Source organism: Zalophus californianus, chromosome 17 (genome assembly GCF_009762305.2).
Source record: "Zalophus californianus isolate mZalCal1 chromosome 17, mZalCal1.pri.v2, whole genome shotgun sequence".
NCBI classification, from domain to species: Eukaryota; Metazoa; Chordata; class Mammalia; order Carnivora; family Otariidae; genus Zalophus; species Zalophus californianus.
Window position 1 is genome coordinate 57,505,483 of NC_045611.1, and position 21,351 is coordinate 57,526,833.

Sequence of the window (21,351 nt, forward strand, 5' to 3'; positions counted from 1 at the left end):
CAGGGGCGTGGCTCTGCGAAGGCCGCGCCCCGCCCGCCCGAGGGGAGTGCCGCGTCCCTTCTGAGCACCTGTCAGCGACCCCGAGGGCCCTGGGAGTTTGCAAACACCCACAGGTCGGTGCGACGTCTGGAAGCGCACATGGCGACCGTGGAGAAGTCGCCACACCGCTCTGGGCCACGTACACATAGTCTTCTCTATAAAACTGGAGAGGTGGTGTGAAAACCCGATGAGAAAAGAGATATGGGACACCTTTGAACGCCCTTAGGTTTTCTTGGGACGGCAGGGTAGGTGATGCTTGAACACTACCATCGTTCCTAAATGCGCTGTTTCTCCCGCTTCTAGGGGACATGATAACATTGCACTTTCCTTTGAATTTAGTTGTGGCCCCGGTGGGTTTCCTTGGCCAGTGGACTGTCAGAGACAGCAGGTGCATCACCTTCAGCTCTCAGCGAGAGCCTGCGGGCCCTTCGCCAGGATCCCCCCTGCCCATCCGTGCTTGGCATCGGTTGGTTGCCATCAGCCCGAGTTCCAGAGCGTCTACAGTGAACAGAGCCTGGTGCTGGACCTCCTGGGATGTAGCATTTATGTAGCATACAAAAAAACGTTTTATTTTGTTAAGCCACTGAGCCATTGTGGTGGTTCCTACTACGGGCGTAAGCTATTCTATCTTAACTGATACACATACGGAGCTTTTTATTTGCATTTATTTTATTATAAAGTATATAAGTAAGTATTCAGTAATATAAACTGCCCATACTCAGTAATAAACTTAAAATACACATTACAGATACAATCTAAGTTGTGTACTCCTCCCCCGTTCTCCCGCCCTCCCCTGAGGTTAGATTTTGTATTTTCTGTTTATCATTCCCAGGCATGTCTTCCTTATTTTCCTACACATACGAAATATGATATTGTTCTGTGTGCTTTAAATTTTTTCTAATAGGGCGCCTGGGTGGCTCAATCACTTAAGTGTCTGCCTTCGGTTCCAGTCATGTTCCAGGGTCTTGGGATCAAGCCCTGCGTTGTTCTCCCTGCTCAACGGGGAGTCAGCTTCTCCCTCTCCCTCTGCCCTTTCCCCCTGCTCATGCTCTCCCTCTCAAGTAAATAAATAAAATCTTTAAAAAAATAATTTTTGTCTAATAAATTAGGAGTGCCTGGTTGGCTCAGTCAGAAGACCATGTAACATCTGATCTTGGGCTTGTGAGTCCAAGTCCCACATTGGGTGTAGAGATTATTAAAAAATAAATCAACTCAAAAATTTTTCTAATAAATGATATAAGTTCAGTCTAATGTTCTCTAACTTTTTTCTGCTCCCCTTTTTATATTTGTATACATCAATACATGTAGTCTAGTTACTGCTGATGTCAATGCTGGTGTGATATCCCACGGATGATAATGTCCCATTACATGTTTTCATTCTCCTATTCTTGGACATTGGGTTGATTCCAAATTTTTGTTATTACAAACAATACTGCCATGAGTAGTCTTGCTCAGGTCTCCTTGAACCCCAAAGAGAGCTTTTTCTATATTATATCACTGGAAGTTGAATTGCTGGATCAAAGTTTATTAACATCTTCAACTCCCATCTTTATTATTCAGTTGCTTTTCTAATAACTCCACCACTTACTATCTGGGGGCTCTTGGGTAAATTATTTTTTAAAAGATTTATTTATTTATTTTAGAGAGTAGGGGGAGGGGCAGAGGGAGAAGGAGAGAGAGAAACTTTAGCAGACTCCACGTTCAGCACTGAGTCTGATGCAGGGCTTGATGACACTACCCTGAGATCGTGACCCGAGCCAAAATTCAGAGTTGGATGCTCAACAGACTGAGCAACCCACACGCCTCTCTTGAGTAAATTATTTAGCTACTCAGTGTCTCCAGTGCGTTCATGGACCCTGGCATTTCTGCCTTTGTGGGCCCCTTCATTTCAAAAAACATATTTAAAATTATATTTTATGACCGTTGGTATAAAGATGAACATAAGCTAGGCTGGATTACATTCTTTTTTCTTCCGGTTTCAAAATTAAAATATTTTTCGTGGGCTCCTAAAAGTGTCATGAGCCCTAGGCACTGTATGTACCTGCTGTGTCTAATGAGAAAGCCCTCTGTTTTCTCATTTGTAAGGCAAAAATAATAGTACTTACTTAACAGGGTTAAATGTTAGGTGCTATGATGATTAAATGAGCCATTATCTGTAAAGTGTAATGTAGGAACTGTGTATTAGCTATAATTACTACTGACTTACACTTCCACCAGCAATGAATGGGAGCTCCCGTTGCTTAAAGTCTTTGTTAATATTTGATAGCCAAACCTAAATCTTTGCCAATCTGATGGGTGTGACATGGTTTTTCATTGAGATTCCTTCTATTAAATGAGATAATTCATGATACTGCATCTAGCACAGAGCTCATCCTCTGTTCTTCTTTCTTGTGGGCTGGGTCTGTTTCATCTCTGCATCCTCAGAAGGACTCAGTGAATGTTTGGTGGGTGAACGAACAAATTAATGAATGGATGAGTAGCTAAATTAATGGAGATATAGAAGAATTTGGGTATCAGAGCTAGAGACAACTATTTGTAGAGGAGACCATAGTTCAGTGGAGTGACCATAAACTTTCAAGTCAGACAAAACTGGGTTCAGAGCCATCTATCCACTTGCTATGCAACTTTGGGCAAGACGTGCTTTCTCAGTATCCAGTTGTCATGCACAAAGTGGGCAGCACCATGCTGCTTGGTGGGATTGTATTGCGAACACCACAGATGGAAAATGCTACAGGTCTAGCGTAATTCCTGGAACCAACTGGTGCTCAATAGCTGTGGGTTCCTTGCCTTTTCCCCTGTTTGCCTGAGTCCTTCATGGCCTGGTACTACATTAATTGCATGTAGTACTCTATTGCATGATCTGATGCTAGAAGTCTGGCTATGTGGAGCCACTATAAAATGGCAGAAAGAGTCCTGGGCTTGGAATCAGAAGATGTGGGGTCTAGTCTTGCTTCCTTCTGTCCCTCCTGTGAGCACATCGCTTCTCCTTGCTCGGCTGGATCCCCTGCTTTTTAAGCGAACTGGCTGTTAGGGTTACCATATGACCCAGCAATTCCACTCCTAGGGATGTACCCAAAGAAATGAAAATATTTGTCCACACAAAAATTTGTAAACAAATGCTTATAACACCATTATTCATAATAGCCAAAGGGATATATATTATCCATAAGATAATTATTTTTTATTCCACAAAAAGGAACGAAGTGCTGATACATGCTACAACATGAATGAATCTCGAAAACATTATGCTCAGTGAGAGAAGCCAGACACAAACCCCACATATTTTATTATTCCATTCATACAAGCTATCCAGAACCGGGCAATTTACAGAGACAGAAAGTAGAGGGGCGCCTGGGTGGCTCCGTCGGCTAAGCATCATCTTTCGGCTCAGGTCGTGATCCCAGGGTCCTGAGATTGAGCCCCACATCGGGCTCCTTGCTCACTGGGGAGCCTGCTTCTCCCTCTGTCTGCCGCTCCCCCTGCTTGTGCTCTCTCTCTCTCTCCCTGATGAATAAGTAAATAAAATCTTAAAAAAAAAAAAAAAAAGAAAGTAGATTCGTGGTTCCTTAAGGGCCAGAGGATGGGTGGAGTGGGGTTGAGGGAATAGAGGAGTGATAGCTAGAGAGTACAAGGTTTATTTTTGAGGTGATTAAAATGTTCTGAAATTGTGCTGATGGCTGCACATATCTGTAAATATACTAAAAACCATTGAATCATCGGTTAAATGGGGAAATTATATGGTGCATTATATCTCAGTGAAGCTGCTAAAAAAAAGAATTAGCTGAACATGATCTTTTAGGGTCAAACTGTAGATGACATTTAAACATAAGTCTGTAAGGTAGGTATATGGATGTTCACTATGCAATTCTTCCAACTTTTCTCTATGGTTGTAAATTTCCATAATAAAACATGGGGTTGAGGGAGCCTCTAGATAATATTTTTTTATTGTTTTTTATTTATTTAGGTAATCTCTACACCCACTGTGGGGCTTGAACTCATGACCCCGAGATGAAGAGTTACATGCTCTTCCCACTGAGCCAGGCAGGTGCCCCTTGAGCCTGTGGATGATTTTTAAAATCTGATTTTTAGGGGCACCTGGGTGGCTCAGTCAGTTAAGCATCTGCCTTTGGCTCAGGTCATGATCCCAGGGTTCTGGGATCGAGCCCCGCATTGGGCTCCTTGCTCTGCTGGGGGCTTGCTTCTCCCTCTCCCTCTGCCCTGCTTGTGCTCTCTCAGATAAATAAATAAAATTCTAATAAATAAAGGTAGAGACCATGGCTATTATCATTCCCCCGTGCATCTCCAGCACCCACACCAGTGTCTGGGATGTGACAGGTATTCAGTAAACATGTATTACATTAACGAGTCAATACATAAGTATGTGAATGAACAAGTAGCTGGTAATTATGGTTGTCTGGAGTCCTAAGCCAATAGGAATCCTCAAAGAATAGATCATCCTCACACCTTCCTGTTGCAGGGTCTGCAAATGAAAAAAACACCGAAAATAATAACTAGTGTTTGCTGAGAGCTCATCGAGTGCGAGAGCAGGGGGCAGATCCAGATTCTGTGGGGTGCGACTTACACAACCAGGAACACAAAATTTGAAACACGAAATAAGGTATGCACGTGCACATTTATTATGAGAAAACAAACTCCCACCAATTACAAAACTTAACAGGTGACAATGACCACGCCACCCCCAAGTGGTGTAGTACTTTTAGGAGTTTCCTACCTGACTCAGCTCCACCACACTCTCCCCCTTATATTATTTGATTGACAGGAGCCGACTGCGAAGGCCCTGCAGGCCTCCCTGAGGAGCCCTCCAGTGACCTGCGACCTCGCCTATTTTAAGAGGAAAAAAAAAAACCAACCCACTGAGCTTCTGCAAACTGGGCGTCATGGGGTAAGTGGCCCCACATCCCCGAGTCCTGGCCGCGCTCCCTCCCCATTCTCGGCCTCGTTTTCCCCGGTCTCTGTCCCGAGGTGGGCATTTCCCGATTTCTTGGTCTATGTCCAGCGCTGGGGGAACAACAATGAAACCCAAGGCAGGAACCTCCTCTGGACGCCGTGATCTTTCTGGGATCCCAGGTCCTCTGGGGGGAGGGGGGCCCGAGCGGAAAGCGGACCCTTCCTCTCCGGGCCTCGCGTTTCCGGCCGGAGCCTTCTCCCGGAGGGCCTGCACGGCGCACCGTCTTTCCAGGGTCTCTCCCCGGAAGTCGCGGTCCCTCCTTCCCGGGCTTTCTCTACGAGCGCTCTCGCGGTGGCCGCCACTTCCGCCCAGCCGGACAGGAGAGGCCGCCCCAGCTCGGCTCGGACGGGCGCGAGAGGCCGAAGGCCGGGATTGAGTTACTCCGAGACAGAGCCGGCACCGTGTGAGCGGCGGGGGTGGGGTGGGGTTGGGAACCACAGAGAGGGTGGCGGCGGATAGAGCAGCCAGGCTGGGAGGGAAACGAGAGGAAGCGTGTGTGTACAAGGGCGGCAGGGGAAGACCATAGAGAGGCCGGCCGAGGCTGGAAGGGCCGTGGTGGGCGGGGCGGAAGAAAGTGGGTGTAGGGAAGGGGCTCGGCCCCCGAAGGCGGCCGTAAAGCTGCGACCCGACCGACTCTCGGCCGCAGGGATGTTGGTCCTTTATCGGTGCCCGCGTGCCCTTGAGCAGTGAACTCCGTCTCTGAGCCTCAGTCTTCTTTCCTGCAAAACGGGAATGGTTGTGCGTTACCTCGCAAGGTGATTGGATAAAAGCAGGTGTGAAGGCGCCGAGCGGAATAATGCCTTTGCACGGACCCCGGACCGCGCGCGGGCTCCTGCTGGTGATATTCTCCGGGGTGAATTCCTCTCTGCAGCGCTGAGATTCTCCAGGGCATTTCAGTCGGCCCATGGAGCACGAACTTAGGGTTCCCTGTGCATCGCTCTTGCCATCTCGATGTGCAGCACCGCTTGCTCGGACCTCCTTCTTTCTCATGCTTGCATTTCAGCACCAGGCCTCTCCCTCGTCCCTCGGCTTCCACCAGCCCGCCAACACAGGCCTTTCTGAAGCTTTCTTCCAGAAAGCATTCTCTGATTCCTGCCGACCTCCAGGTTCCCCCCAGGCTTCTCGCTTGCCGACCTCAGGCCACTAGTTTCAGAGGAATCCCAAAGCCCTCACATGGTAGAATCCTTGCCTAGCTCAAAACCCTCCCAAGGCGGTGCAGCTTATAGTCCAAGTGCCTGGGGCTAGGACCTGTTGATGTCTCCAGCCAGTGACCCTGGCTGCGTGCATTATGCGTTATGCGTTGTCACTCTGAAGGACAAGTAGTTCTCCAGGCTTGTTCGGTCCTGGCTGAGTAATAGTGCGTGGAATGGGTACACCACATAGGATTTATCCACTTCTCAAACACTGGTGGACATTTAGTTTCTTTCCACGTTTTCGCTCTTACGAATAATGCTGCTCTGAACATTCATGCCTAAGGTTTTGTTGAGTATCTACCTGCAAATGGAATTGCTGGGTCACATGGTAAATTTTCATCTTTAACGTTTTGAGGAAACACGCCATTTTTTTATTCCCACCAGCAGTGTCTGAGGGTTCCAGTTTTCCCTGCATCCTCGTCAAGCTCTGGTGTGTCTTTGGGTTCACCCAACAGCCTTTTCCTTCAGGTCCTGCAGCACCTTCCACTTGGACTTGAACTACGCATGATCTCTATAAGCACCCACCTCATCCATCCAGCTTCTTTTTCTTGCCCTTTGTACCACAGCTGCTTCCTAGATTCTTGGTAAGTGCGTTAAGTTGGGGGATGTAGATGGGGCAGTGTCTGACCATATTCGCTATCAGAGACTCAGGTGCTAGGATGAAGACTGTGTGTGTGCCTGATTTGCTGTTTGCACAGACTGAATGTTTATGTCTCCCCCCTCCCCACATTCATGTGTTGAAACCTAATCCTCAGTGTGTTGGTATTAGGAGATGGGGCCTTTGGGAATTGATTAGGTCATGAGGGTGGAGGCTTCATGAATGGGTTTAGTGCTCTTATAAAAGAGACTCCAGAGACGACCTCGCCCCTTCCATGTGAGGAGAGAAGGTGCTGTCTGTGAATTCGGACACTGAATCTGCCGGCATCTTGATCATAGCCTTCCCAGCCCCCCGAACGGTTAGAAGTACGTTTCTCTCACCCCAGATCTGGTGTTCTATGATGGCAGCCCAGTAGACTGGGAATGTTGTGTAACATGAGCATGTTGTTCGGCTTTTCCAGACCTTGGTTTCTTCAGCCTGCCAAGCCTCCTCCCTGGCCATCGAGAGAGATCCCTCCGCTTAAAAATGGGCCAAATGTTTCAGAACAGAAGCTATTAAAGTGGCTGGCGAACACAGGCAGATGTGCTCAGCATCATTGGGCATCAGGAAGGTCTGAAATGAGATACACTTCCCACCCACTAGGCTGAGAGTATAAAGACTTTCAGGATCAAGTGTTGGGGAGGGTGTGAAGCGGCTGGAACCTGCATACACTGCTGACAGGTATGCATATTGCTGCAGCCACTTAGAAAACCATTAATACACACTAAGGCTAAGCGGACATGTACTCCAGGTCCCAGCACTTCCATTCCCAGATACACACTCATAAGAAGTGTGTCCTTATATCCACCAAATGACATGTATGAGAATATTCCTAGTAGCCTTGTTCACAATAGACCAAAACTCAAAACAAATGTCCGTCGGCAGTTAGAAAGAAAAGAGAAGGAAATTGTGGGACAGCCCTACAACACAACCTACACAGCAATGGGAAAAAAAAAAAAAGTGAACTGTTGAAAACAACAGCATGGCTGACATATGTTGAGTGAAAGAAGTCAGGCATGAAAAAGTACTTAAAAAAAATATAACTATATTTATATGAGGTTTAAAAACAAGCCAAAGTAGTCAGTCTTTGGGAGTTGAAATCAGAAAAAGTGGTTACCCTTTCTCGGCGTTAATGACCGACAGGAAGCATTCGGGGGAGCTCTCTAGGGTGCTGATTATGTTGCTGTGTATATATGTAAAAATTCACTGATCTGTTACTTTGTGTAATTAACATCTTATATAAAAAAACCCCGAAGAATGGTGGCCTCTATACGACAGATGGGGAAACTGAGTCACCAAGTGAGAATGGTGTCACACAACGCTTCTCAGATTCCCCTGGAGAGACTTGGGGTCTGAGTGTTCAGAGACTATACTGGGATCCTGTCATTTCTAAGCTGCTTCATTAAAATCTGAAGTTTGCTACAAAATCCTGATGGAATGCTTAATCCTTCCAGACAGACAGCATGGAGGCTGGCTTCAGCCTTCTGGTTTTTCCTCGGCAGCACGCTCAACCAGCGTGTAGTTGGCCAGCCAGACCGACCACTCTCCGCCGGAGGATCCACCCGTCTGCGTCGCACTCAGGCGGCTCTTTCCCCGAGGCAGCTCTCTCATTTTCAGTCTTTCTAGTTTCACCCCTTGTAACTCTCAGGGGCCACAGAACAGTTTCCCTAAAATGAACATAATGGGATGAGACATTGTCGAGTCCCAGCTCTGGTTGCCATCCTGGCTCTGGTGTCCACCTGCTGTATGACCAACATTTCACTGAACCTCTCTGGGCTTCACTTGTCTGAAAAACGGTAGGGCTGAGTTTGAGACACTAAAGGACCTTCTCCTTCGAAATCCCTGTCTTCAGTGAGATTAAGATTCTTTAGTGATGCTTTGCGTCTCCTGATGGTCATACACCGCCCCCGCCCCCCCCAGGTGCTTAGGTGGGGGGGGGGTGAGTGACAGTTCAATATTTTGGTCTTTGTCGCCCCCACGAGGCCCAGGAGAGCTCCTTGCTGCAGCAGGCGTCCGATAAAAATATTTGTCACCTCTGAAGGGAAGGAAGGCACAGACTACTTCGGTCTGGTTTTCTCACGCTTTTATTCCCGGAAGATGCCACGAAGGAGACGTTTAACAACTATTTGATGAAGGAGTGAAGGAGTGAGCGCTCAGTGGAACAAAAGTCTCTTGGAACCATTCCATTGATGGCGTGTGTTTCTGCCCGGAAGCCTTTCATGCGAACATCCCCCCCCCCTTCCTTTCCGGTCGGAGTGGCTGGCCCCGTTAGGGCTCCCAGGAGATCGAGGCCCGCACGGACAGTAGGCTGTGCCCGGAGTGGGGGTCCGGAAGCGTCAGGACCCTGCGCCGAGAGGGAGGGCTCTGCAGAGAGTCTGGGGCGAGGCTGCGGTGGGCGTCCAGGGGGATGGGAGGGAGCGAGGGTCGGACGACCGTCGGGGACACGGACAGGGCAGACACCGGCGCGGCCGTGGGGACGGAGGGCGGGGGTGGGACGCCGGTCGTCAGAGCGGAGGCACCTCGGGGGGGTGCAGACGCTCGTTTGGAGCGCGGGGAGCCCCAGGAGGGAGGGAGGAGTGCATCCTCCCCGCGGGTCGTTTGGAGGACGAGACGGAGGCCAGCATCGTAAAGGAAAGCGCGGGGGTGGTGGGGATTCCGGGGAGTGTAAGAGGACCCCAGTGCACACCAGGAGGAATGGGTTGATAGATGCTAGAGGCCCGTGTGAGCCCTGGGAGCGTGGAGCCGCGGTAAAGTCAGCAAGTGCAGCGTGTGGCGCGGGCCATGGAAACCGCCCCTGCCCCTTGTCCAGACCGGGGGGGGGGGTGTTTAAGGAGGAGAGAGTGGAGGATGACATGGGTATGCTGAGATTGGGGGGTGCAGGGAGGGCCTTTGGTCACCACAGCTCCCCCTGCTTTCACTTAAGGCAGGTTTTCCTCCTTTAGCTGCTCGTCTGGATTCAAGGATGCCCGTGGCTTTGTTTTCATCAACAGAGGCTTCTCCTATCCCCAGCGAATACCCTTCCCCTGAGTTTGCCCCTCCTCCTCTTTTTGGGCCTCCAGGCTCATTTCCTGCCCTGGGTCGAGGCCAGTACCTGCTCAATGCCCAGAGGGACATACCATACACCTACAGACCCACGATGGGAGTGGAGAAGCCTGATGACAGCCTGCAAGACAAGGGAGCTTCGTTCCCCCTGGCTTACAGCTGTCCTAAGTGCCTGCAGGTCTTCAAGAATGCTTTCTGTCTCAAGGGTCATGGCCTGTCCCACTTGGATGTCCAGCATGGCATCTGTGAGTCTTGTGGCAAGGCCTTCAAGCAATCTAGCAGTCTCGGCCAGCACCAGCCAATCCCCCGGGCTTCCTGTAGGTGTTCCTCAGCACATTCTGGCACTTTAGGGCAAACTGAGTCTCTTACTGATATGGACACAAAGCTGATGTGTTTAGCGAACAGTGTGCTGGGAATGTTTCCCCAGCTCTCCAACGTAGAGCTTGGCTCTGGCATGTGGACAGGCAGCATCCGTTTCTGGGCTGTTGTATCCCACACTGAACGATCTCCAGCCTCGAGATGCACTGCAGGCCTCCGGGTGGCGGGGAAATCGGGAGGAAGTAATGAAAAAGATGCCCTCACCTCCTAAGGGGATTAATGCTCTTCTCCCCTTGAGCCTCCCCCAAGAGGCAGGGACCTTGGGTTTTAACTCTGCACCGGGTGGGATTTATGACTGGGGAGTTCACTCTCTGGCTTCAGTCCTCCCTGTGTAACCCAGGAACGAATTCTCTCCTCCCTGTCAGCACCAGATGGCAGTGATTTGCCAAACCTGCTAAGGCATCTAGCTCCTTGCCTTGTTCTTTGTTTCTTCCTCCGCATTTTAAAACTGGGAAAGTCGTGGGACGCATCCCAAACCAGGTCAAGTCGGTCACCTGTTCTGTCCTCACTTGGGCCCCCGTGCTCCAGTGGTCACTTACTTACTGGCTGTGGTGGGGTGCTCTGCATATGTCCTACTGTGGCTGTAGGAAGCAGCTCAGGTTGATGCAGAGGGAGATGGGCCGACTCCCACCGGGCTTGTGCATGAGCCTGCAGAGCTGTGTGAGCACGCTCTCCCTCAGCCAGCATGGGTCTCACATTTGGGATTCTGGCCCCGAGTGTGCGGCCCCTGCAGAAAGACCTCCACGCCTTCCAGCAGCCCCAGCCCCCGCTGGCTGACCCGCCCTGGGGTGGGCTGCTGCTGCCGACCTCTCCCGGAGCTGGCCCAACAGATCCCGCTGGATTCCTCAGGGAGGGGCCTCCTGGCCGGCTGTGGAGATGGAGGCCAAGGGTTCAGCTGTGCTCGAATCCGGGGATCAGTTGCCTCCAGGACTGCAGCCCACGGAGGGACTGGCGGCACGGTACCTGGCCCTTCGCCACTCACCACCTGTCTCTGGCCTCGGTTTCACCACCGGCACTCTGTCTTCCTGCCTTGTGATGTATTAAGTGTCAAGGCTGGGGTTTCCTCTGCTGTTGCAGGGCGGGAATCGTCCGGCCCTCTGGCTTTGCTGTGTGGCCACAGAGAAATGGCCAGCCCCTCTGAATTCGGTTGCAGTTTGTCCCCTGCGACGCCGGAACCGTTGTTCGGGGGTGTTCGTTTCCCGTCGGGGCGGGTTTCCGGGGCGGCGTCCGGCCACAGTGGCGTCGGGGCCGGGCGCGGGGCGGCCCGTGGAGGTGACCGCACGGCGCTGGGCTCCCGGTGGCGCCCCGAGGTAGGTCTGCTCCGGCCCTTCCCGCCTAGGTCCCCGTCCAGGTCCCGGCCCCTCGGCTGCCCCGCCTGCCCCTGCGCACCCCTGGCGGCCGCGGACCCTTCCCGGTGGCCGGGGTGCACATGCGCAGGGAGGAGGCCCGCGGGCTGGAGCCCAGCCGCCCCCCCCATCCCCGGCGGGTCCGCAAGAGGAGCCCAGCTCTCCCTCCCTCCCGGGGCTTCACGGGCCTCCAGTGATCCGGGAGCTCCCAGTGATCCGGGCCCGCAAGAGGAGCCCAGCACCCCCCTCCCCGGGGGGCTTTACTGTCCCCCAGTGAGCCGGGCCTGCAAGAGGAGCCCAGGACCCCCCCCCACCTCAACCCCCCGCTGGCCCCCAGTGATCCCGGCCCGCAAGAGCCGCGCGCACCCGGGAGCCACGGCATCGCCCACTCGGAGCGCGTGGAGCCTTCAAGCGCTGCAAGTGAGGCCTCGCTTCGTCCGTGCACTGGCCCGGCTGGGTGGCCCCGGCCCGCCGGCTCTGCCCTGGAGTCCGAAGGATGCTCAGCGCCTGACCCAGCACGTGCAGGCTGAAGGGAACTTGCTGGAGGGCGGAGAGGCCACGGTGACTCCATAGAATCTCCTGTTTTTGGTACAGATGGCAGACGCCCTGGTTTTACTTGCTATGTGACTGGACCCTCCCTTTCCCTGGTCCGGAAGAGGGAATGGCTTGGGGTTCCCCAGCCAACTCTGGTCAGGGGTGAGAGGTGGGAGCTCTTGTTGGATCCCTGACTGCCCCAGCTGCTCTTCATAGCCTGGGATGGACGGCTGTGCCATTCTGTAACTCAGTTCCAATCTGTAAGTGGGATGGAACCATACCTGAGTACTGTAGGTGAGCTACAAGTGTGCGGTGCCGTCCAAAGGCAGCACATACTGCTTCCTTACCTATTTTTCCCAACTCACGGGTCTTCTGCGACAGGCTCTAACCAATGTGAGTTTTGATTCTCCTTAAGTTGGGGTGGAGATGAAACCCAAACTATGTGGGAACGTTTCCTTTGTGGATGTGAGTTCTTGGCAAGAGCTTTCTTAGGCACACCTCCCTCTGCTTGGGAACTTGGAGCCCTCAGGAACTCATTGATGCATCCACTTACCGAAGAGGGTGGGATGGCTGAGCCAAGGGCTGGAGGAGTGAGTGGGAGCAGGCGGTGTGGCATTGCTAGGATCCTGCCCAATGGAGCAGTGAGGGCTTGGACCACACGAGGGCCTTGGGGTGTGGGACCGAGTGGCCCCAAGGGCAGGGGGGCTTGAGAACCCCTGCGAGGGAGGTTCGGGGAGACCTGGGATGGGGTGCAGAGAGGAGGGCAGGAAGCCTGGTGGGTGGATTAGTAAGACCCAGATGGACCCAGACACACAGCCTTGGCAATCACTTTGTTCCCCAGAGGGGAGAAGGGCTTGTTGACTGGGAATGCGAGGTCGTGTGGAGTGAACGGTGGGCGTTGAGAGGAGCGTGCTCCAGGAGCAGTTCCTGACGGAGGCAGGGCTCGGGCTGCAGGCTGTGGAGGGAAGTGAGGATGCTGGAGCGGTGGGCCCTGGTTTTGACACTGTCCCTGCCACTTGGGCTGGGGAGCAGATGCAAGCCTCTTGCCCTTCCTGAGGCTCAGTGGAGTGCCTGCCTCACTGGATTACTGAGAGGCTGTGTGGACCGAAGGCGGGGGGACGTGAGTAATCGGTCACAGATGAAGCTGGAGAGATTGCTGAGGGCCACGGGGTGGGGATACCAGACGGCCAGTGTGAGCAGAGGCACAGTGATCCAAAATCTGACATGTGGCCAACTGGTCAGGGTGGCTGGGGCGGACGGTGAGGGGCCTGGCGTTCCAGGCTGAGCCAGGGGAGAATTCTTCGAGAGCTGGTGAGCAGGGCATACAGGAGACACATAGCCGGAAAACACAGGAGCCTTTGCACCTAGAGCTGTGTAAGTTCAAGGTCTGGTCAGGGCCTGCGAGGTGCTGTGTGAGGTGAGGGGTGCTGTCTGGCTCTGGGGAGCTGAGGAAGGGGGGGCGGGGCAGAATGGGGACATCCAAGGTTCTGGACTCGAGTGAATGTGGGGGCTTCATCATGATCATGTCCCAGGAGAGAAGCAGGGGTTTTTATGGGGGGGGTAGAGAATGCTTCACTTTTGGATGGGGTGATTGAAAACATTCATTTATTCATTCATTCATTCACTCATTTATTCAACCAAAATTGAATGGAGCCCCTACCCCCCCGCCAAGACCTTGGCTAGGTTCTGAGATACAATGTCAACCAAGATAGAACTCTCAGCCTTTGTGGAGTGGGAAAGGCAGACAGGAGGAGAGTAAATTGCTAAATAAGCCAGACCACCCTGGACTGCCCTATGGGATGTTGAAAGAGAGAGAACAGAATGAGGAGGCAGAGTGGAGTGTCACCTGCTTGACCTCAGACACAGTCAGCAAAGCTTCAGTGATGAAATACTGTCCGAGCGGAGACCTGAGTGGGTCCATCCTGCAGTCCATCCTGCTGAGGGGCAAAGGCAATACTCCAGAGAGAGGGAAAAGCAAACAGAGGCCCTGGAGGATGGGAGAGGTTGGGGGGCAGCACTGTGCTCGATGGGTTTCTGGGCTTTATTCTAAGTGCAGTGCGGAGGGTTTTAAGTCCGGGCATGACATGATTCCGTGCGTTTAAAAAAAATACATCGCTGCAGTATCGCCATAAAGAGAAAGTACTGGAGGAGGCAGAGAGTGGGGGTGGGAGGCTGTCCCTGTAAGCAGGGAGTGGACCGTGGTTTGCATAGTGGTTGCCAGGGGCAGGTTGGGGGGGATGTGTGAGGTGGTCACCAGCTCTGGCTGAAGCTGGTGCTGTCCTGAGGAGGTGTGACCTCAGGCCAATCACATGATCTCTCCCAGCTTCAGTTAACTCAACCATAAAAGGGATCTTCATGACCCCTACCTCGCAGGTCTGCTCTGAGGATGCAATACACTAAGCAATGCGGCTCTCATGGATGCAGGTAGTTATATGGTTCTGAAACTCAAGAAAGGGATCTGGGGAGACTCATTGGGTAGTTGTGTGGACCAGAATCTGTGTTGCCCTGGGGGACACTTGGAATATCAATGCTGTCTCAGCAACAGAATGTGAGCCAAACTAAAAAAAAAAAAAAAAAAAAGAACCAGGTGACATCAATTTTAATAAGATGCCTTACTTAACCCAGTATATCCAAAGCATTACCATTTCAAAATGTAATCAATATAAAAGTCATTCATGAAAGAGTCGTTACTCTTTTCTTGTAAAACTAAGTCTTCAGAATCTGTGGGGCGTCTTGCATATCTCAGTTCAGACCAGACACATGTCAAGAACCCAGGAGCCACATGTGGCTGTTTTGGGCAGCACAATTCTAGAGGATCTTTAATTTTAGACCAATTCCACAGATGTTATGGAGGTTTCTGGAAGGTTTTCGGAAGAATGCTTTCTCAGCTCCAGCTTATTGCCACATCTAGAAATTGTTTTCCAACTGTGTATGGGATTTTGAATTTGTGTATTGTCTGGCTTCTTAAATATTGCCCAGTAAAACACTGAAACGTAGCATACGGTCCCAACCAGATACAACTCTGAGTCCTTTCTGGCCTGCGGCCTCCAGGTTGAGGGTGGTGGGAGCTGTCCCAAAACCACAGGCATTTAGATTTACCTTAAGAGAAATGCATTTAAAATTCAGGTCCTCAGGCCGCAGTAGCCACACTGGGCTGGTCACCGCAGACAGTTATTTCTGGTAGCTCATTGGGATGCAGCTCTGGCCGCCCCCCACCTCCCCCGGGGCCTGGGGCTGCGCGCCACAATAACGCCCTTTCTCTCCCTCCGCTCTGCGCTCCCGCCGCCCCCACCTCCCCCACCTCCCCCCACCCCCAAGCTGCTGCCGCCCCCTCTCCGGCCGGTCCTGTGCGGCGCGCTCCCCGCCACGCCATTCCCTGCTCTTTGACTGTTCCGGGCGTGGCTGCGAGAGGCGCAGCGGGCGCCCCAAGTGCGTGTCCCCCGGTAGCTGCCGCGTCGCTGCGAGTCACATCTGCAGCCCGGCCTTCAAGCGCTCCAGCCACCTGGCGCGGCCCCGCACGAAGCTCCAGGCGCGGCCTGTGGGTGGACCCACTTGCACCGAGCACTGCCTTGGTTTCCCCCTGTGCACCGCGCTCTGTGCCGGGCACCATCAAGACGCGGCCGCCGCGCCTCGTCTGGCTTCAACTTCCCATCAGCCCGACGCGAAGACCCACCCTTCCCCACCTCCGCATCCAGCAATGTCTGGCCTTCTGTGGGCCTCGGTCTCCCCGTCCGTCCAGTGGGGAACGTCACAGCGCCCCATCTCTGTGACGGGTGACGCCTGGCCTTCTGTGGGCCTTGGTTTCCCCGTGTGCCCGACCGACAGAACCATCCCTGCTCCCGCCTTCTGCACTGCCGAGCGGGGGAGGAGGCGGGCCGGTCCAGCCTCAACTGGACAAACCTAGGTGCGCCCCTTCCTTGAGGAGCATCCGGCAAACAGACCGCCTAGCCCGTTTATTAATGGATGTGTGTCGCGGCGCCCGAACAGCTCCTGTCGGGAGTGGAGGGGAGCGGGAGCGGGGGCAGGGCTTTCACCGTGCAGCCGGCGCCCGCGCCCTCCGCCCGCACCGCCGGGGCTCAATGGAAGCGGACCGTGGGAGCGGCGCGCTCCGGGACAGCGGAACCTTCGTTGCGGCGTGAGCGTTTCCGGACGGTGCCCTTTTCCAGAGACGCCGCCGCCCCTCGCGCCCCCGCGCCCGCGCCCCCCGCGCCCGCGTCCCCGGCGCCGCCGGCCCGGAGCTCCCGGAAGCCTCGGTCCCGCCGCCGCCGGCACTCGCGAGGGGAAGCCCGGGCCGCCCGGGACCTCGGCCCGCTCCTCCGGTCCCGAGAGGCCGCCGCATCGGGTACGGGGGCCGGGACGGAGGGAGGAGCCTGGCTCCGGGACGGCGCGAGGCCGGGCCGGGCTGGGGGAGGGGCGGGCGCCGCGGGGGTGGGGTGGGGTGGGGGTGGGGCCCGGCACGGTGGGAGCCGGGCGGGGGGCGGGCCGGAGGGAGAGAGGGGCCCTGAGGGTGCAGCGGGAAGGGGGACGGGGGGACCCCGGGCACTGGGGTCACAGAAGGAGGCGGCACACTGGAGCTGGCTGGAGGGATGGAGAAACAGAGGTGCCAGATGCACACAGAGGGGAGGGGAGGGGGCTCCGGGGGCCCCGGTGCGGCCAACGGGGAGCGGGACGAGGCCCCTGAGGGGCACAGACAGAAGAAAGAAGGATGTCGGTGACTTGAGTCTAGGCGCGGGGGAACAGGGGCACCCCTGGGGGGCATTTAGGTGGTAGCAGGGCCCCGGGTGTAGGGTGCGTAGAAGCAGGCAGCTGAGGCGTCCTAGGGCTGTCTGCGTGAAATCCAGACAATGGGTCCGCTAGGCGAGGGGGGAGGGTGAGACTTGGAGGTGTTGAGTGCAGGGTCGGAATAGAGGAGCCCAGAATGAAAACTGGCGTTCTGAGGTGTACCCAGAAGGGAATCCGAGCGAGGCCACGATGTGTGCAGAGATGGGGAGGCCTCCCAGGGAACGAGGCTGCTGTGCTGGCCCCGGGGGAGACGATGCCACCGGAGCTGGGCCTAGGAAGACGAGGAAGCGAGCGACCTGTTAGGAACAAGCTGTAGAGGGAGGAAACAGACTTGCCGATTGGCAGGCAGTGGGGGAGCTGCGGGATAGGAAAGGGGCAGGATAGGGACCTTCCGCCTGGCCTGGGGTCTGAGAGGGAGCCGCGGGAGGAAAGGCAGGCAGGGGGTGTCCCGGGAGCGGCGCCGCCTGGCCCAGAGGCGGTTTCGTTTTTGCAGGAGAGGTGGGTCAGTGGTACAGAGAGCCTAACGAGCAGTGGTAATGGGGACACTCTCCCCCAGGAAGTCGCGATTTTAATTTCTCCCCCCTCCACTGCTCGCAGCTGACACCCCAGATGCTGCTGCTGCCGCCTCGGCCACCCCACCCTCGGTCCTCCTCGCCAGAGGCCATGGACCCACCGCCCCCCAAGGCTCCCCCTTTCCCCAAGACGGAAGGCCCTTCCTCCACTCCATCCTCGGCGGCAGGCCCCCGGCCCCCGCGGCTGGGCCGCCACCTGCTCATCGACGCCAACGGGGTGCCCTACACATACACGGTGCAGCTGGAGGAGGAGCCCCGGGGCCCGCCCCAGCGCGAGGCAGCGCCGGGAGAACCCGGGCCGCGCAAGGGCTACAGCTGCCCGGAGTGCGCTCGCGTCTTTGCCAGCCCTCTGCGGCTGCAGAGCCACCGCGTGTCGCACTCGGACCTCAAGCCCTTCACGTGCGGCGCCTGCGGCAAGGCCTTCAAGCGCTCCAGCCACCTGTCGCGGCACCGCGCCACGCACCGCGCGCGCGCAGGCCCGCCGCACACCTGCCCGCTCTGCCCACGTCGCTTCCAGGACGCCGCGGAGCTGGCGCAACACGTGCGCCTGCACTGAGTTCCAGACCCTCGGGGCCTCGCGAGCCACACAGCGTCACTCCCACACGCGCTCCCTGCCTTACCCGGGGCCTCCGTTTCTCCATCCGCCCAAAGGGAGAAACACCAGCCCTTCCTTACCTTCCTTCTAGCTGTGTGATGTAGACCAAGCCGTTGCCCCTCCCTGGACCTGGGAGCCAGTCTCGGAGCTGGGTTCCGGCCCGGCTGTGCTGCGCGAGCCTTTGCAGGAGACAACGTCTCTGGGCCTTGGTCTTCGGCTCCGAAGTGGTGAACGGTTGTGTGCGCGGAAGATTTGACAAAAGAGCACGGCGCGGTCTGGCTCATTTCTGTTATCTCCCCCTTTCCACCCACAGCCCTCACCCCTTACTCAATAAACATTCCGCACTCCACTTTAGGGCTTTGATTTGCGTGTGTGTGTGTGTGTGTGTGTGTGTGTGTGTGTGTGTGTGTGTGTGTGTGTTGGGGGGTGGGCAGCGGGTTGGGAGGGGGCAGCCAGGACCGTGAGCACCTGGGAACCTTCTTCTCGGCGTGTGTTTCTGGCCGGATCCGTTTCCCGAAGGCCCAGGCGCCCCGCCCCCACCTTCCTCCCCGGACCCTCTTCTCCGCGCCCCGGTCCGCTCTCTTGTTACCGGTGCCACCGGCTCCCGGGGGACACCCAGAGGCGCTCGTCCCGCCACCACCCGCGACCACGGGGGTAGCCCGGGGCCGTTCCGGAGTCGCCCGGACCCGAGAGGCTGCTGCACCGGGTACGGGGGCCGGGAGGCGGGAGCAAGCGGGGAGCGGGCCGCGAGAAGGGGCGGGGCCGGGAGCGGGTACCTGTGCGCTGGGCGGGGAGGGGCCGCTATGGGGGCCCAGGAGGGCACCGCCCAGAACTCGCGGGGCCGGCGCCCTCGAGAGCGCTAGGACCCAGAAAAAACTTGGGGAGGGTGAACTGGATGGGCGTGGACGAGAGAGAACCTAGAGGTAGCCGGGCTAGGAGGGGGGCGCAGGGCTGTTCAGGGAGGTTGTTGGGTGGCGGGTCAGGACCTGCGGGTCTTAACGTGGCAGCCCGTTGGAGAAGGCTCGGGCGAACATGGAAGGCTTCTGGGTGTTGTGATAGGATGGGGCGACACCCAGACCTGGGTCAGGGGCGTGGAGAGCCGAGAGAAAGACCTGCAGGTCTAGGGGGTGGGGCCTGGCGAGGCCCTGCGGGTGGCCAAGAGTAAAGGGGAGCCCAGGCACCTGAGGAGGGTGCAAAGGAGGATAGAGCGGGGTCCCGGTGCGCCTGTGCTTACAGTGGGTGATGGAACGGGGGGCAGGGAGAAGGACCCTAGAAGCTTTAGAGAAGGCCATAGAGTCCAGGGACGGAGGCTGGGGAATGCACAGGTTGTGGGCAGCGTACACGGAGGATAAAGAACAGAGCTCGTGCGGCCAGCTTCCCTCCTTTACCTAACCTCATCCTTTCTCCCATCCACCAGGCCTCAGCCACCCCTCCGGATGCTGGTGCTGCCCTCCGCAGAGGCCATGGAGGCCCGGCCCTCTCGGACAGGCAGGTCTCCAGAACCCGGACCTTCCTCCTCCACAGGACCTCCCCAGACTTCCTCGTCTCCGAGGCCCAACCACTACCTGCTTATTGACACCCAGGGCATCCCATACACCGTGCTGGTGGACCAGGAGTCTCAGAGAGAGCCTGGGGCAGATGGGGCATCAGCTCAGAAAAAGTGCTACAGCTGCCCTGTGTGCTCCCGGGTCTTCGAGTACATGTCCTACCTGCAGCGGCACAGCATCACCCACTCAGAGGTGAAGCCCTTCGAGTGTGACACCTGTGGGAAGGCATTCAAGCGGGCCAGCCACCTGGCTCGGCACCACTCCATCCACCGGGCTGGCGGTGGGCGACCCCATGGCTGTCCGCTCTGCCCTCGCCGCTTCCGTGAGGCGGGTGAGCTGGCCCAGCACAGCCGGGTCCACTCTGGAGAGCGCCCATTTCAGTGCCCCCACTGCCCACGCCGATTTATGGAGCAGAACACGCTGCAAAAGCATACTCGGTGGAAGCATCCATGAGCCAGGCTGCAGGGTACCCCAGGTACCATGGGGTTCTGGGGGGAGCCTGGACTCCTGTCGCCCTCAGACACTTGGCCAGTGCCGAAGGCTGGGTTGCAGCCCTGGACACAGACACACCTCCTGCAAAGGCCAAGCCCTACCTGAAGGAGGAGCTCATGAGTAGCCTTCGTGTTTTGGAGATAAGATGGAGACAAGACCTTAACATTCACAGAGTGGAGCCCTCCAGCCTCCGGCTGAGCCCTGACTGGAGGTGTGGGGGAGAGTGCTATGGGTGGAAGTTCTCCAGCCTGAAAAATGGGGTTGGGAGCCATCAAGAATCTGCACCAGCTTCCCGAGGCCTCCATGTTGATGCTGGGGGACGGGGCCCCGGACCTGCCTCCCAGCCCCCAGATAGGGCCTGAGACTGGACACCCAATAAACACCTTTCCCATTTTGAGCACTTGAGATTTGTTTTTGGGGACAGCGGCTTGGCCAGCCTGCTGCCCAACAGCGAGATTCAGCAAGTGCCTGGCCCACCTCTTTTTGGGCAGAAGAACAAATCAGCCATTTCTTCTCCCCAGAGAGGGAAAGAGCTTCCCACTGTCTGACCTCAAATAACAGGAACAGCGCCCTGATCTTGAGCTTAGACTATGGCCAGGTGTTGCGCTGAGCACCTTGCATGGGTCATACCAGTGCAAAATTCGTGGCTTGCCTGGCATGGGATGGGAAGGTTGGCCTTCTGCACTGGGGTGCACTGGGGTCAATCCTAGCGTGGCTCCTCACAAGGTGCATCATCTAGGCAGAGTGTTTTTAAACACACTCCACCCCACCCCCCTTTTAAAGACAGGATCTATTGTACGAGAAACATTTTATTTGGCAACCCAGTATACATTACACAAAATATATGTGAAACAAAACTTTAACAATACTGAATCTCTGCCACGTGCAGTCCACTTTTTCTTCCCCCTGCCAATTCTGTTCTATTATATTGAATTCCCTGCCCATGAACCTGTAGTTTGCAAAACACCAATCTAGGGCGGACGTTTTGACCCAGCCTGCAGTTTGTCTGTAATGTGAAGCAGGTAGAGGAGGGTGGACACAGTTTTCTAAGCGGTGCAGACATTTAAATTTTACTTCTGCAAGGTTAAAACCCTACTCTCGCAGGGCTGGCAAAAATCCCAATAGCAACTGGTGACTGGGAGGAGAGGCAGGGAGCCGAGCCGGAAGCTGAATAAACATCTGCCTTCTTAATGAATTTTCCTTGCGCGTTTGTTTTGTGCCAGGC

The 21,351-nt window shown here is 55.5% G+C and overlaps 2 protein-coding genes across 11 annotated transcripts; both read left to right on the plus strand.

Moving 5' to 3' along the window:
• The first annotated feature begins 45 nt into the window (after positions 1 to 45).
• On the plus strand, positions 46 to 21,315 carry ZNF581 (zinc finger protein 581). Of its 8 annotated transcripts, none has more exons than XM_027618499.1 (3): positions 46 to 284; positions 4,820 to 4,942; positions 19,505 to 21,315. In XM_027618499.1, the coding sequence occupies exons 2-3, from the start codon at positions 4,938 to 4,940 to the stop codon at positions 20,085 to 20,087; spliced, it is 588 nt and encodes a 195-aa protein (XP_027474300.1). In that variant the 5' UTR covers positions 46 to 284; positions 4,820 to 4,937; the 3' UTR covers positions 20,088 to 21,315. The 8 variants fall into 8 exon arrangements, 5 of the variants coding, with proteins under 5 accessions (XP_027474300.1, XP_027474304.1, XP_027474302.1 ...); XR_003524144.1 differs by lacking the exons at positions 46 to 284; positions 19,505 to 21,315 and adding exons at positions 6,670 to 6,785; positions 7,260 to 7,790 and having other exon boundaries at positions 4,720 to 4,942; XR_003524146.1 differs by lacking the exons at positions 4,820 to 4,942; positions 19,505 to 21,315 and adding an exon at positions 379 to 1,008.
• On the plus strand, positions 10,008 to 18,436 carry ZNF580 (zinc finger protein 580). Of its 3 annotated transcripts, none has more exons than XM_027618486.2 (2): positions 10,008 to 11,568; positions 17,518 to 18,436. In XM_027618486.2, exons 1-2 carry the CDS (start codon positions 11,383 to 11,385, stop codon positions 18,046 to 18,048), a joined length of 717 nt encoding a protein of 238 aa, XP_027474287.1. In that variant the 5' UTR covers positions 10,008 to 11,382; the 3' UTR covers positions 18,049 to 18,436. The 3 variants fall into 3 exon arrangements, with proteins under 3 accessions (XP_027474287.1, XP_027474289.1, XP_027474288.1); XM_027618488.1 differs by lacking the exon at positions 10,008 to 11,568 and adding an exon at positions 16,080 to 16,480; XM_027618487.1 differs by lacking the exon at positions 10,008 to 11,568 and adding an exon at positions 16,612 to 16,738.
• Positions 21,316 to 21,351: the final 36 nt, after the last annotated feature.